Source organism: Lygodium microphyllum, chromosome 7 (assembly GCF_053477565.2).
Source record: "Lygodium microphyllum isolate KBCC chromosome 7, Lygodium_microphyllum_v1.1.10, whole genome shotgun sequence".
Classification (NCBI taxonomy): Eukaryota; Viridiplantae; Streptophyta; class Polypodiopsida; order Schizaeales; family Lygodiaceae; genus Lygodium; species Lygodium microphyllum.
In genome coordinates this window covers 146,945,916-146,960,137 of record NC_141141.1, presented here as the reverse complement: position 1 = coordinate 146,960,137, position 14,222 = coordinate 146,945,916, and the positions used below count along the sequence as shown (strand labels likewise).

Sequence of the window (14,222 nt, the reverse complement as noted above, 5' to 3'; positions counted from 1 at the left end):
AGAGAATTGCAGATGTACATCCCCAATGCCAACAATAGCAAGTGACCTGTCATCACCCAAGCGAACCGAACCAGAGATAGTGCGGTAGGAGTGGAACCACTCACGGCATGGTGTAACATGAAATGAAGCACCAAAATCCAAAAGCCAGCATTGTGCATACATAGAGTGAACATCGGTCAATGACATAGCATCACAAGAACTAGCTGCAAGTATGTACTCCTCATCGGAGTCATCAGTCTACATGGCATTTATCTCCTCGATTTTCACACTAGATTTCGCAAGCATAATGTGGCGATCAGAGGACTTTTCATGTACTTTGTCTTTCCCCTTCTCTTTGCACTTGTCATTGCACAACTCGTGACACTGTGGGCATATATGACCCTTTTTGCTGCAATGATGACATGTCACATTAGCATTTCTCCCATGAGACTTGCTACGCAACTTACCATGCGACTTAGACCTAGACTTCTGCGAGTCTCTGCCACGGCCATTCCCACAATCATTCTTGCCATTACCATCTCTGCCTCTAACAATCAAACCATGCGATACACGAGAGGCATCCAAGTTCTTACGGTTGATCTCTTCCTACAGAAGAGCACTCTCTACATCAGGCAAGTTCAAAATAGTAGCAGGAGCACATAAGGCAGTGTGGAATATATCCCCATGACTCACTTAGAGTCCCAAGAAAAAACAATGGAGTAACCTCATCATTAAAGGTAATACCTTGCGAAGTCAAGTTCTTGAGAATAGCATGGAACTGGCTCAAATGAGCAGACATTGTCATATTCTCCTTCATGCGCATGTCCATAAGCTACTTCAACCAATACATCTGACTTGCTTCTTGTCATAGAGGATTGCTGACCATTCTTCTTGTTACCAAAAGAGTAATGACCAAGTGAGTTAGTACCATATGGCTTATGACTATGAGAGGGTTGAATAGGAGAAATCATCTCCTCAAGATCATCATCATGTTGAACTCTGTTCTCTCTTCTTGAATCTTCATGAAGGTGTTGACCTTGTCTATTCTTTTCATTAGGTATTTCTAAGTTTTGTGGATAAAACTTCTTATAGAATGAGTCACACCCATAAATGTCTTCTTCTTTTTCAACATGCTGAGCCTTTTCAAGTTGTCTATGATCCTTTGAAGATTCAAAGTTTGGTCATCCCCTATTCCAAGAGTTAGAAGGAGGCGGAAATGTTTTCTTAACTCTTGATGGACCACCTTGCTCATACGTTGAGTAAATAAATCGATAGCTACCCTTGACTCCACATTGTCATGTGGAACTAATGCCCCATTATCATCGAAAGGTGAAATGCTTTGCTACTTATTACCCAAGTTGCTAAGAATAGAGATCATTTGATCAAACTTAGTGTCCAACAATTGATTATGCTATCCAAACTTCTCAAAGTGATTGACCATTTGTCCAAATTATCATCAATTGTTTGATTCAATTGAATGATACCTTCATCCATATGAGAAAGTTTTTAGAATTCATTTGAGTAATATGATCCATTCACTTCAGACATATGTACCTCATCAATAGGGTCTCTTGGCCATTATGATTCTTCATATACATTGCCATCATTACCATCCTTTTGTCTATGATTTGTAGCACTAGTGGATGAGTTTATCTCTACTTGATACTTAGCTAAGTCTTCATTTATGATCTCTAACATTTGCTATTTCTTCTTATTCCTAGCCACCCATTGGAATGGGTGCAATAAGAGAAGACTATTTGTCAATAAATGGGCTATAACAAGAGTTGTACCCCCTCAATACTTGTGTTTATAGACTCAAAATGAAGCTCACTTTGTGTAAGTAAGGCACATTTGCTGAAATTTTAGGTTTCAATTGGGTAAGGAGTAATCCCTGGACAAAATAATGTACCTTGCCTAGCTATCCAAGAGTTATTTCTAGTGACCTATAAAAAAAATGGGCATAACTTTTGCTCCACAACTCCAAGTGCCAAAATTCTTAATTAGAATCAAATCTTGCTTTGTCCTTTACGCAATGAGTAGAAGAGTTCTATCTGAAAATAAAAAAATCTAATTCTAGATTTCACTTTTCTATGACTGTCCAGACTGTGACAACAACCTGTTTGACCCTGTAATTGCCCTATTTGTCTATGATGTTCTAAATACTCAAAAAAAGGAGAGAGAAACCATAGCTAACCTTGAGCCTTGATGTGATCTTGGAATAATGTCATCAGCTTGTGGTAGAAGCTTCAAGAAGTGCCAAGGATCAATCATTAACCATCAAGGAGAGGAGATTTCAACTCTGGAGAAGAGGACTAGGATGTAGCCTAAAAAATGTGATGTAAAGCACGATGAGTTTGTTACTCTTTGATCATGGCTAAATTGCTCCATCTTTGGTCATAAGTTGCTCCAAATGAAGTGAAGAATGAAATGGTGCACTCGATGGAAGAAGATCTTCACAAGGGTGAAAGATCTCAATAATAATTTAGCTATGGAAGCTTGGGATAGGCTAAAAGACAAGAGAAAAAACCTTGATTAGCAAAAAGTAATCCAATTTAAGCTTTTCCTAAACTTTATTAACTCTGGTTAGTCTTGGAACCTTCAAAGTGGGCCTCTTCTTGTCCACAAGCTGCAAATATATCCAAGATCGCCCAATTTCTTTGAACTATGCCAAGTCTTGTAACCAAATCTTGAAATCCAATAACCCTTGGATTGAATTAAAATAACAAAAAATTCAAGAAACAACAAGTGAATCAAAAGGCCATAGCCATGCCATATATGGAAATCTATTAAATCTACAACACAATGAAGCCATAGCTAAATTATATCGAAGGTAAAATGAGAATCTTGGATAAAAGGCTACTACAAGAAATCCACCTTTTGCTATGATGGGCATTGAGTATTTACCTTCGATGTTGGCGGGGAAGGCAAGAACCCTCATGCTCTAAGAAATGGAGAAGTTTACAAATGTGCTAAAAAGATCCTTACAATGGTACACTCTTGCCTTTTATACTCCAACCCACTTAAGGTATTTTTCCCTAAGCTAAAGGGTACAATTTTTTTTTCATTACAAACCACCTTTGAATAGTTTCTTTCCCCATGTCCTCTTGTGCTCTTGGGAATTGAAGAAGAACCTTGGAAAGACCAACTTAGTGCTAAAGGCCACTATGTAATGTTGAGAAACATGGATCTAGAGCATGGCTATGGTGGTTCAAAGACGGAAAGAAGACTCATGTAGACATAGACTCAGACACTGACTGTCACACAAGTGAATTAGGTTTCAAGATTGAGACTTGAACTCATAAACACAATCTTGTGTGTGGACAATGATACCGACACTTTACTGGAAGGAAAAGAGTACTATCATTGCATTAAGAAAAGGAAGCAAGTACAATGCTTTATAGGAAAGTAGGAAACTGCAGTAGGCACCACTGTGCATATGGGATAGGTAAGCCTGCATGTCCTTGGCCCTGAAGCTCCATACAAAGAGGCTGTCAGTGAGTGTGATTGCTGAATCTCAACACCCCTCCTCAATCATAACTAGAAAGGCACAAAGTGTGTAGAGGCTGTAATGAGAACCACCTGCAAAGTGTGGGCACACCACAAACATGGTAGATACCAGAGGTTGTCGCAGAAAAGGCTAAGTGTGGGCACCAAAACATGATGGACATCCAGAGGTTGTAACAAGGGCCTCACAAAGTGTACAGGGACTGTAGTGCCAAGTTACATGAGGAGTTTACAAAGCTTATGGCAAGAAGCATTAGGGCTAGGAAATACAAGGCTTTTAAAACAGTCTATCAGAGTAATGAGAGTAGAAGGACTGATGAGGCTTGTCCTTCCGATCTTGGTGGTGTTCATCTTCATCTTTTGGTCCATGGTCTTCTTATTCTTTCACAGTTGCAAGATAGGCCTTTTGGGACCTCTTCCTAGCATGACCGAACTTCTCACTATGTCCGGTCCTTTTGCAGAAGTCACAGAAGAGCACGGTTCCTTTTTACCTTTGTATCTGTTGTTTACATATAACATTTGTTCTTCCTTTGAAGTGCTAGGCTCTTCTTTGCTTTTAAGTTTCTTTTCTTCCTCTAGCAGAGAGGCTTTAATATCAACAAGTTGAGGATCAAGCATATTGGTTAGAGTGGTTGATACATTATCATAGGCAGGAGGCAGACTTTTTAACAAGACACCAATACAAACATCTTCATCTATTTTTAGCTTTATCCCTACAAGATGGGTTAGGAGACTTTCCATGTAATTTAGATGGGATGCCAAGGATGTATGAGGCTTCATATTAAGTCGGAAAAATTCAATCAATAGACCATACTTAGACGACTTTGACTGTGCACCAAACAAGGTATCCAATTTGTCCCAAGTGTCATGGGACGTGTCACAGGCATCCACATGATGGATGTAGTCATCATCCAATTCCAGCTTAATGATGGCTTGTGCCTTGTTATCATTCTTTTTCCAAGTAACTGCAATGTCCGCATCTCGAGGTTTCTTTTCTTTGCCATTTGTGATGGCCCAGAGACCCTTCTTCATCAGGATGAGCTTGATGCGGGTTTGCCAGGTGTGAAACCCGACTCCTTGAATCGAGCATTTGGAGAGTCTTTTCCCATGTTGGATGGTTGAAGTAGCAGCAAATCAGCTCCAAGATTCTCAGATTTTACAAGTGAAAGAGCAGATTACAATGTGTCAAGAGACACAAGTAATGGTAGTGTGAAAACGCACTATGTAGAGACTTGATGTTGAGCTTGAATCTTCCTTGCTCGGGGTCGTCGATCCTTCTTCAATCTTCCCAGGTCCTTCCCCTCGATTTGGTGCTGGGACAGTAGATCAAAGTGGCAGTGGGTTGCTCCAGGTGGCAAGAGAGAGAAAATGATGAGATTTTTGAGCTTTGATGAAACTGGTTATGGCTGACAGTTTAGGGTTTCAGACACGTGCCTGGTTTTTTGCAGATTGCAGGAGCTGTAGTTGATCATTTTGAAAACTTTTTTAATAGAAATGAAGCTTACTTAAAGCTCTTCCAAAAGCACTATCCTCCTCATCAAGATCACAGAATCTACAGCATGCGTAGAGCAGACGAACAGACCAGGCGCAGATTTAGCAAACACGAATTTCGACAATGCCGTGCTGGTTGATCAACAATGTGGACGATTTTTATGCCAGGAGGGAGCACCCTAAGTAGAGAAAGATATGTCTAGAAGAGAGTTCATGAAGATATGCTCTACAGAGAGAGATATGAAGGCTCCATGGAGGGTATGTCCTGCAGGTCACAATTGAAGACTATGGCAGTGACTGAGAATTTTCACAATGCTGAGCTTCAGATAGCCAAATGTCATGGATTGATGTGATACAGGGAAGCTTTGTGAGCTGAGGAACACTTTTCCAAAAGGAAGCTCCAAGAGATTTGACATGTGGAGTGAGATATAAGCGACTCAATCTGACAGGGTGCTGCTGGCTATGGCTGCCATGGAAGCTCAAGTGAAGGTAGAGTTGGGAAATGAAGTCATGGGATGAAACTGAGCTGACCATAGGTTAATATGAGCTGTGAGAGAGCAGAGGAGAGCTAAGCCGAGCTGAGCCATGCTTGACTCGGCTCTGATACCATGTTGAGAAACACGGATCTAGAGCATGGCTATGGTGGTTCAAAGATGGGAATAAGACTCATGTAGACATAGACTCAGACACTGACTGTCACACAAGTGAATTAGGTTTCAAGATTGAGACTTGAACTCATAAACACAATCTTGTGTGTGGACAATGACACTGACACTTTACTGGAAGGAAAATAGTACTATCATTGCATTAAGAAAAGGAAGCAAGTACAATGCTTTATAGGAAAGTAGGAAACTGCAGTAGGCACCACTGTGCATATGGGATAGGTAAGCCTGCATGTCCTTGGCTCTAAAGCTCCATACAAAGAGGCTGTTCAGTGAGTGTGATTGCTGAATCTCAACATGTAAAGCTTAGGACTAACATATACTTAACTGATACTTGATGTAAAGCTTGGGACTAACATATACTTAACTCATACTTCTTGATGATAAGATATTAAAGCTCTTGATGATGGATCGATGCCTTGAGCTTGATGGAGACCTTGAAGCGATGCACCAACTAATCATTGTGCTTTGATACCAATGTTGAAATAAATCATCATAGCTTTGTCTAAAAATTGAAGAAAATTCATGAACAACTAAATGCAAAAGAGTAAAGTTGAGAGTGAAGAGTGCACATAAACCAATTGGATACAATCATCCCCCCATGCGTGTACTTATTTAATTCTATTATCTTAGTGCTCAAAAATACAAAATACATCCCAAAAATAGACTATAGATTTGTCTCCCTTGTGTAGCTCATCTTTTTAATTTTTTTCTTCAAAGTAATTTGTTTTCTCTAAAAGTAAGATCTAAAATATCAATCCTGATCTAGACAAAATATTCATCCATAAAGTAAAAATTTCAAGCTTTTATAAATTAGCCTGAAATAATTACTAGCACTTGTGTGTCTATAATAATTATGTTGAAGAGTGTATATTTATAAAATAATTCCATGCTACTCAAGTGTCCAATAAATATTCCTTGCATACCCATACATGCTCTTCTAACAAAATAATATATTCATTTAATAATCTGTTGCACTAAACACAAATCACATTAGTCCCTCCCATTTAACTACCAAGCATGAGTAACCTGTGTCATACATAGGACTATGCGCGACAAAAGCTACATTCATGCGATAATTAAGTGATATTTAAATATATATAGAAATAAATATGATTATCATCTTATTTTTCCATAATTATTCTTGTAATTTTGATGATACTTCTTGAAGGGGTGGATTTAGAAAGGGAGTTTTCACGATAATATTGGTGTCAAAAAATCTCATTTCTAGTGAGCTAGTTAATTGAAAGTTTGACCTAAGCTTTGGGACATGCTGTGTGTTGTCACTATATGCTACATATGGTGAGTCTCTCAGTTGAATGAGGGTTTCATTAAGCTCTGGCATATGCCAGTTGTTGTCACTATATGTTACATATGGAATTTTAGAATAGTAGGGCTTTTCGGAGAGTGTCATCTAGGGCTTATTTGGACACGACATCCTGTAGACAATGGATTTTCATGGTCCTAAGGGTCTAAGGAAGGACTCGATGTTTAGATATGCTTATAAGTCTCTTAGAAAGTATAGCTAAAGCCCTCCTTTTGGCTATGTGTTCTACCCCCACTATCATGTGTAAGTCTCTCTTTGTAGATACATCCTACATTCATATTGGTAAAGCACAAAGATTTCTATGCAAAAAGGCATAGTTTAGGTGTTTATAAAGCGTAATTTAGTACACAAGGCCATAAAACCAAATATGACACAATGCCAATGAAGTTGTAGCTCAAGTGGTTTGAGTGTGTGGGTGTGAATTCAAACCTTGGGTTTCACCCTTAATGCATGTTTCAAAATTTCAAGGCTTTCTCAAAAGAAAAAAGGATAAAAATAGCATTAAGACGATTTATTTGAGTGATGTAAGTAGATAACATCACATCGAGTTATAGCTCATACTTTGAATTATTACATATTGTAATTGTGAAGTTCTATCATTTTGCCATACCAAAAAAAATGTTTCTTTTCATTCAATTTTGTATAATGTGGTTTCTATTAAATAGCAATGGGAAGCAACATTGTTGAGATGTAGCTCAAAAATCAAGACAATAGGTTTTAAAACATTCTTAAAGATAGGATTATATGAAGCCACCTTCTTAATTACATGTTTGTTTTTTTTTAAAAATGCATTGAAGATGTATACTTAACAACACCCTTTATTGCATGGAGGGTGTGAAGCGCACTTCATTTTTGTAACACTGCACAAAGCGTGATCCTACCAGTGAAAAGTAGAATAAGACTTTTATACATGGAACGAATATGCCCAACACCACCACTTCTGCTCGCTCTTTGTGCAGAGAGTGTGGCTGAGTGTGCGAAGCGCGTTAACTGTGTGTATGTGTCTTGGCGCTCTTCGAGGTGCAGAGTGCCTAGTACATACGACCCTTTATCAAGGGGCCATCGAAGTGGTATTTGCGTGCCATACGTGACTCTGAGCAATCTGGCTTGTGCCCGATGGTCAGACTCTTTTCCTGGAGCAAAAATACATTTTCATCCGGCAGACTTTTCAGGTTCGTACAGTTTACATGGGAAGAATAAGAGAAACCTCAGCATGACTGTCATCTGTGCTTTGATGCCAGACAGATCCCAAGAGTCTCGATTTCCTTGAAGTTCATAGAAGTACAGAGGAACTTTTCAAAGGCAATTACACCATCACGTGGTCTCAAGTACTACTTACTCCATCTCAACCTCGGGATGGTGAAGTGTGACCACTCCAAGCTAACAAACGCTGTGCGTATATCAGGACATGGATTTCAACCAGATCCAGATCACAATTGTACCTTCTGTGGATGCTCCAGCCTCTGTGTGTTGACAACATTGATTAGAACAGCATCATTTCGAGTGTTTTCATGCAGATAAAGACTCTTGAGCCTGCATTTGGGCAGCTGATGTTGCAACACATGACAGACTAATTTCATCGGAAAACTGGAAGTCCCACATCATCTGATGCATTGCATGCAGTCAGTTGGTCATCGATGAACTGGACCAGCTTCGGCGCTTGATTCCACGGGTGCCGAAGTTTTCTTATAAGGAACAAATCCGGCTCCACTGTACCTTGAGTTTGAAAGTACCCCAGTCCTCATCATGAAGGGAGGCTCACTGTGGCAACTGTTAGAAGTGTTCAGCAGGCTGTTCTCCATTGCTGAGCTGCACTCTTGACTCTTTTGCCTTAAAATATCCTGTCCCTGTCGATGCAAAGTACAGAAAGGGTTAAACAGTGAGCTAAAGCACTCTTCCTTTTGTGGGCAAGGATGGTGATATGTGCATATCATGCCAGCTTTCATAGTTAATGAAGGTGATACCTGATGCATTTCTGTGTAAGCATTTGCCAGAGTGGCAACATCTCCAGCATCATCTGAGTCTGAGCTGGTCTGCACATCAATTTTGGCATCACAAGAAGCATTACCCTCCCTTTCTTTGGAAACTGGAATGGTACTGGCCCCATTTAGTGTCATAGATGCCTCACATGATGAATGTATTCTGAACTCCCCTTCTTTTCCATCATGCATCCTTTTCAAACGTTTCCTTTCTTGAGCTTCACCATCAGTATCAGGATTGTCACAGTTGTCACCGGTACACTCAGCATCAGGGGCTGGTGTGTCACTGATCGGTTCATACTTGTCTATGATGCTACTAGCATTGTGTTCTCTGTTGGGAACTGGTTCATCCTCTGTTTCTTTCCCAAGAGGATTAGATGACCTTTTGCTGTTTGTTGTGGCAGCAATGGCAACAGGACAGTAGACCATACTTGTGTTTGCATGCTCCTTTGACATTGGTGCTGTCCCTTGTATGGCCTGCCAAGCTGATGCTATGAGGAATGTCGCTGCAGCAATGGCAGCAGCTGCATCTCCATCCTCTTTTGTATCATTCCAGCCTGGAGGAAGAGCAGCAGGAAACAATGACGGCAGAGCACTGGGCATTGCGTAGCAGGGGTGCCAAAAAGGGAAAAGGATGCCACAGGAGGTAGGCCCTGGGAATGTGAATGTTCCCTGGTAAGGCTGATAACCATACTGGAAAGCATTAGATATGGTTTGGTTGGCAGGCAGAGATGATGGCTGGTTCATTTTCTCAGCCACAAGTCCAACACAGCTGATATCCTGTGTTTTGGAATCAGCATTGGCTTTATTCAGAAATTCATTTTCAGCCATTACTCCATCAGTAAGGTAAACAGGAGCATCTACCTCCACCTTGCAGACATCTGCACTGCTCAGCATTGACATTGCAGATGTTTCTTCCATGGTCAACTGGGACCTAGGAGAACCTGTGCTCTCAGATTCTTTAACTGCAGTTAAGCCTGAGGGTTTGTGTTGCTCATGAGCATCTGAAACAAGAACACTGCTACCTTCAACAGTAACTGTCTTTCCAAACAGCCTGAGGCTACTGGACAACTCCTGTCCTGCTTGTGCTGCTTGTGCGACCTGTTAATCACAGTTTCTTTGAGTTTGTTGATGATGGAAAAAGAAATCAGTACATCTACAATGCCATTAAAAAAACATGGTGACAAAATTTCTTTGCAAAGATTCGATGCGAGCATGTGTGTGTGGAGGCAGGATGGGACAATCCAAAGAAAACATAGGGTGGGACACAGTAATCCAATGTGTGCATGACGTTTTGCAGTCACATAATCCTGTATAGCCCTGATGTCCACTGTCTGACTCATATGATGACATGATTTTCAATGCATGGAATATTGCAAAGGAAAATGTATGGCATGAAACCTGCATGTAAGGTTATGGCACATCAGTGTCAAGGGACAGACATAGAATTACGGAGATTATGCCCTTGGTTGTAAATGCATGGTTACCACCTGAGAATTTTGGGAAACCCACCTTCAATAGTGAGTTGCACAAATTTCTTCCACTGGTCCTCTCTACAGGATCTTCCAAAGGAGAGGTAACAGTTGTTGATTTACTTTCCTCTTCAGAGGATGGAGTGCTTGACATAGCAAGACCTTCCTTTCGAGGATAAGGATGAGTTGGCTTCCTTTTTGGCCTTGGGGGTGGAATTTCAACATCTGCACTTGCTAATGAACCCCCAGTTGATGCCTCTCGTTCCAACTGCAGGTTGATAATGACAAGTCAGCTCATGAATTACTTCATTAGTCTACCACAGAATCGGAGAGATAAACAACACATAATGGCATCACGATTCACAAAGTGAGCTAACACCAAGTTCATAGACAAAGAGATGGCCCAGCTGCATGAAGGTAGTACCTTTCTATGACTGAACAGTTTAGAATCATCCAGAATGAGACATTGAGAATTTTGAATTCACACCCAATATCCCAGTGGGAAGACTGAAGCTGTCAGGTGGACAGTTTCAGTAGAACATGGAGCAGAATAGGATCATCACAAAACGTAAAATGGAGTTAGCTAGAAGCATCTAAAGGCACTTCAGATTCCCTCCGTTGAAGCAACCTTAGTGCAAACCCTTGCTTCGCATCTCATTGTTTAAGAAGAGGGTTATAACCTAGAGGCCTATGAGTCCTGGAGACAGTCGCTATTAAGAAAATACCCGTATTACCTATGCTCAAGCCCCTATATAAAAACCCTATACATGTCTGAGGGAATTTTAAGGTCCGCTAATATAGGAAATGCCCTTTTTATTGGAGAGTTTTGTATGTACACTTGCCCTAAAATTTAATCACCACCTCGATAGAGGCTAGATGCATGTTCATGAGGGAATCTTGTATGTATCTACAGGTCACAAGGATTTAAGATAGATAAACAATTTGCTTACTTGATAGGATATTACGTCTATAATCAGTGACTGCCTTGGGTGTAAAGCACCTTGATGGTTACCATAAAAAGTGACTGCGCTTATTGTAAGTCACCATGATGGTTACAACCTTCTAGAAGTAAAACCAAAACATGCATAGCTCCATAGTGACCAATTGAGCTGGAAATAACTCTAGGCATCACACCCATCGTTCTTACTTTCTGTTTAGAGAACAAGCAGGCTTCACAGGAAACACACTCTGAACAGGAAGGTAAGGGTTCTTTGAAAGTTCTCCATATGAACAGTCTCCATTCTTGTTCTAATGAACTGGTTAGCCTTCATTCCTTTTCTACCCAAAAGGTCAAAAGCAGATAAGAATGGGATCTAGTTAAAACCTATCAAAATCTCTCTACGTTCACTGGCCCAGAGGGTAAAATTTCTCAAATTGCTACTCATTGCTGGGCTGGAGATGACCTAATAAATGGATAAGGTAACCGTGTTTGCCTAACTTAGCTAATCATTCTGATGTATGAGGAATATAGCTAAGTATGTGCAATCTTTCTGAATCATTAGGAGGAAAGCCATACTTTTCTGTTGCATTAGCACTTTGTTCTTCTGTTGATGCATAATGGTTACATGAAAAGTATTAGTTATGATTCCAAATCCAAATTACCACATTTCTTTACTGAGTGTCATCTTCTTCTGAACTGTTTGCTCCATGTATAGACTCACAGAGTCAAGGCTAAATTCAAGCACTACGATACATGGCAGAAAGCATAAAAGAACCCCACAGCACTTAAGCGAATACATTCTAGTATTATGTCCACTGAACTCTGCATACCCGTGGTGTGCAAAGAAAATGCAACTACTCAAGCAAATCATGTGATGGTAGACGTTAGTCCAAGTGGCAACCTTTGAGAAGAACTTCTGTGCATGACTGCGTATCTGAACAGCTGTTTTCGTACCAATGTGCTCTACAATCCAACAAGTAGATTCATTCAAACAGGTAAGAGAACCTATTGTCCTAGAAAGATCATTTCCACAAATTTTGCATCAGTAACATGACTGTCACAAATGCTTACCTTCAATACGGCGCCAGGCTCGTCCATAAAGCTTCAAAGCTTCCAAAAACTTCTGATGCTCATCTTCGGTCCAGCGCTCTCTTTGCTTAGTTATGGTGTAGGGCTTTCTAGCCTATAGGATCAGAGGTTAATGAGCTATCAAGTTAGATACATACTGTCAACAGAGAATAAGCTAGGAAGCTAGATTCAGACTTTCATCGCTTCAAATAGGCTTAAGCTATTGAGGCAGATACTCGCACAGAGAAAAGAAATTGTACTTTCATCACTTCAAATATCTTAGAAGGAATCCTCGTAACATAAAGCAGAGATTGAATGCAAAGTATAATCACCTTTGCTGGTGTCTTATCCGTGGGGGCAGAAGCCTCTCCACCAGATTTCGCCAGTGTTTTCGTTGCGGTCGACATGATTTCAACAAAAGACGAAGATCCCATTGAGAAACTCATCGAAGCATCAACCTGCAAGAAAATTATTAGCTTCAAAGTTAAAAGATCGCCAGACAGGGGCGGAAGGGAGGAGAAATCAGGACATAACCAAAGGCCTTCTGTACCTGTTTCACTGCTGTAAAAAGCCTGCTGCTGTGGCGAAGGTGATCATAACTGACAGAACCCTAATCTTTGCAGAATCCAATGGGGAATGCGACCTGTCAAAGGAAGACAGTTGAAGATATTCAATTGGACATTTGAGATGAATCGGATGAGAGGATGAGGATCGCAGAAGGAAAGGGCTGGGATGCTGCTGCAGATGGAAGAATGGCAGTCCTAATCAGGGGCAGAGGGCTGATGAGGGATTGAAAGGTCAATGGGGGAAAGAGGTAAAAGAACAGGGGAATGAGATGCAGGCAAAAGAAGGAAAGGGGAGAAGACGAGGCGTTCAAGGAAAGAATAGCGTGTGGATCAGAAAGAAAACAAAGAAGAGAGAGCCAGAGAGAGAGAGAGAGAGAGAGGGAGAAACAGGGCTATGGCTGAAAAACAGGTTCTAATAACAAAGAAAAAAAACCGCCCAAGAGAGAGAGAGAAAGAGAGAGAGAGAGAGGAGCTTGTGGCTGCCAAAGCGGTCGCGCTTTTTCCAGGATATTTTTTTTTGGCCCCCAAAAGGTTAAAATACTACCCTTTTAGAAAAGGCACCCGGGTACCCCTTTCTGTATTACACGTGTCAACTCGCCCCTGCGCTTTTTCGCCACCTCACCTGCCACGTTGGCCGAACGTTCCCCGGCCCTTTTCTGGTGGATAAGTCTCATCAGCCTCCGCATCCCAGCCGTCGGATCTCTCCCAGACTCCCTCCCACGGTCCACCCTCTCGCGTCCCTTGTCTTAACACATCCTGGCATGACACGTGTCGACGCTGGATGTCTCCTCGGACAAAAGCGGATGTTTTGTGGCATTTGCCATTTTGACAATTTTAAAAAAGGTTCAAGACACTGAAGACACTTTCCAGAAGTGGCGTTAAAGGCGTGTATCACACTTAAGGTGTGTTCCCATCAGGGTCTACTTCCACCTCGGCCACATGGGGGGGAAGGAGCTTTTTTGTGGCGGAGACAACCAAATTTGTATTAAAGGAGGAGATAGCTTGAGGCTAGGCTAGGTCTCTCACTTAGATTTCAATTTATGCTATGGTTTGAGCAATATGGTAGCATATGCACTCAAGGTTTGCTCATCGGTGCCATGCGTGTTGGCGCCCACAACGCTAGAACGTAAAATATAAAACTAAAGCATAAGGTTACGCAAGAACCTAAAGAGCAAAGTTTGACTCCAAGAAGCCCATTATCGCTAGCATCACAACCCATTCCACTTCATGGCAT

General features: G+C 41.0%; 1 protein-coding gene across 2 annotated transcripts; it reads right to left on the bottom strand.

The window, feature by feature from the left end:
- Positions 1-7,718: 7,718 nt before the first annotated feature.
- Positions 7,719-13,428, bottom strand: LOC148034062 (uncharacterized). Of its 2 annotated transcripts, XM_087682062.1 has the most exons (7): positions 12,973-13,428; positions 12,755-12,880; positions 12,426-12,537; positions 12,256-12,317; positions 10,455-10,682; positions 8,928-10,043; positions 7,719-8,810 (listed from the first exon to the last, which is right to left on the bottom strand). In XM_087682062.1, exons 2-7 carry the CDS (start codon positions 12,866-12,868, stop codon positions 8,595-8,597), a joined length of 1,848 nt encoding a protein of 615 aa, XP_087538188.1. In that variant the 5' UTR covers positions 12,869-12,880; positions 12,973-13,428; the 3' UTR covers positions 7,719-8,594. The 2 variants fall into 2 exon arrangements, with proteins under 2 accessions (XP_087538188.1, XP_087538189.1); XM_087682063.1 differs by lacking the exon at positions 12,256-12,317 and having other exon boundaries at positions 12,973-13,427.
- Positions 13,429-14,222: the final 794 nt, after the last annotated feature.

Excerpts from the sequence above, each read along its gene's own strand:
- LOC148034062 (XM_087682062.1), bottom strand. The coding sequence starts at position 12,868 with ATGAGTTTCTCAATGGGATCTTCGTCTTTTGTTGAAATCATGTCGACC. Across the intron at positions 12,538-12,754 it reads CGGATAAGACACCAGCAAAG|GCTAGAAAGCCCTACACCAT; the intron begins GTGATTATACTT and ends CTGATCCTATAG. Across the intron at positions 10,044-10,454 it reads TGTGCAACTCACTATTGAAG|GTCGCACAAGCAGCACAAGC; the intron begins GTGGGTTTCCCA and ends TGTGATTAACAG.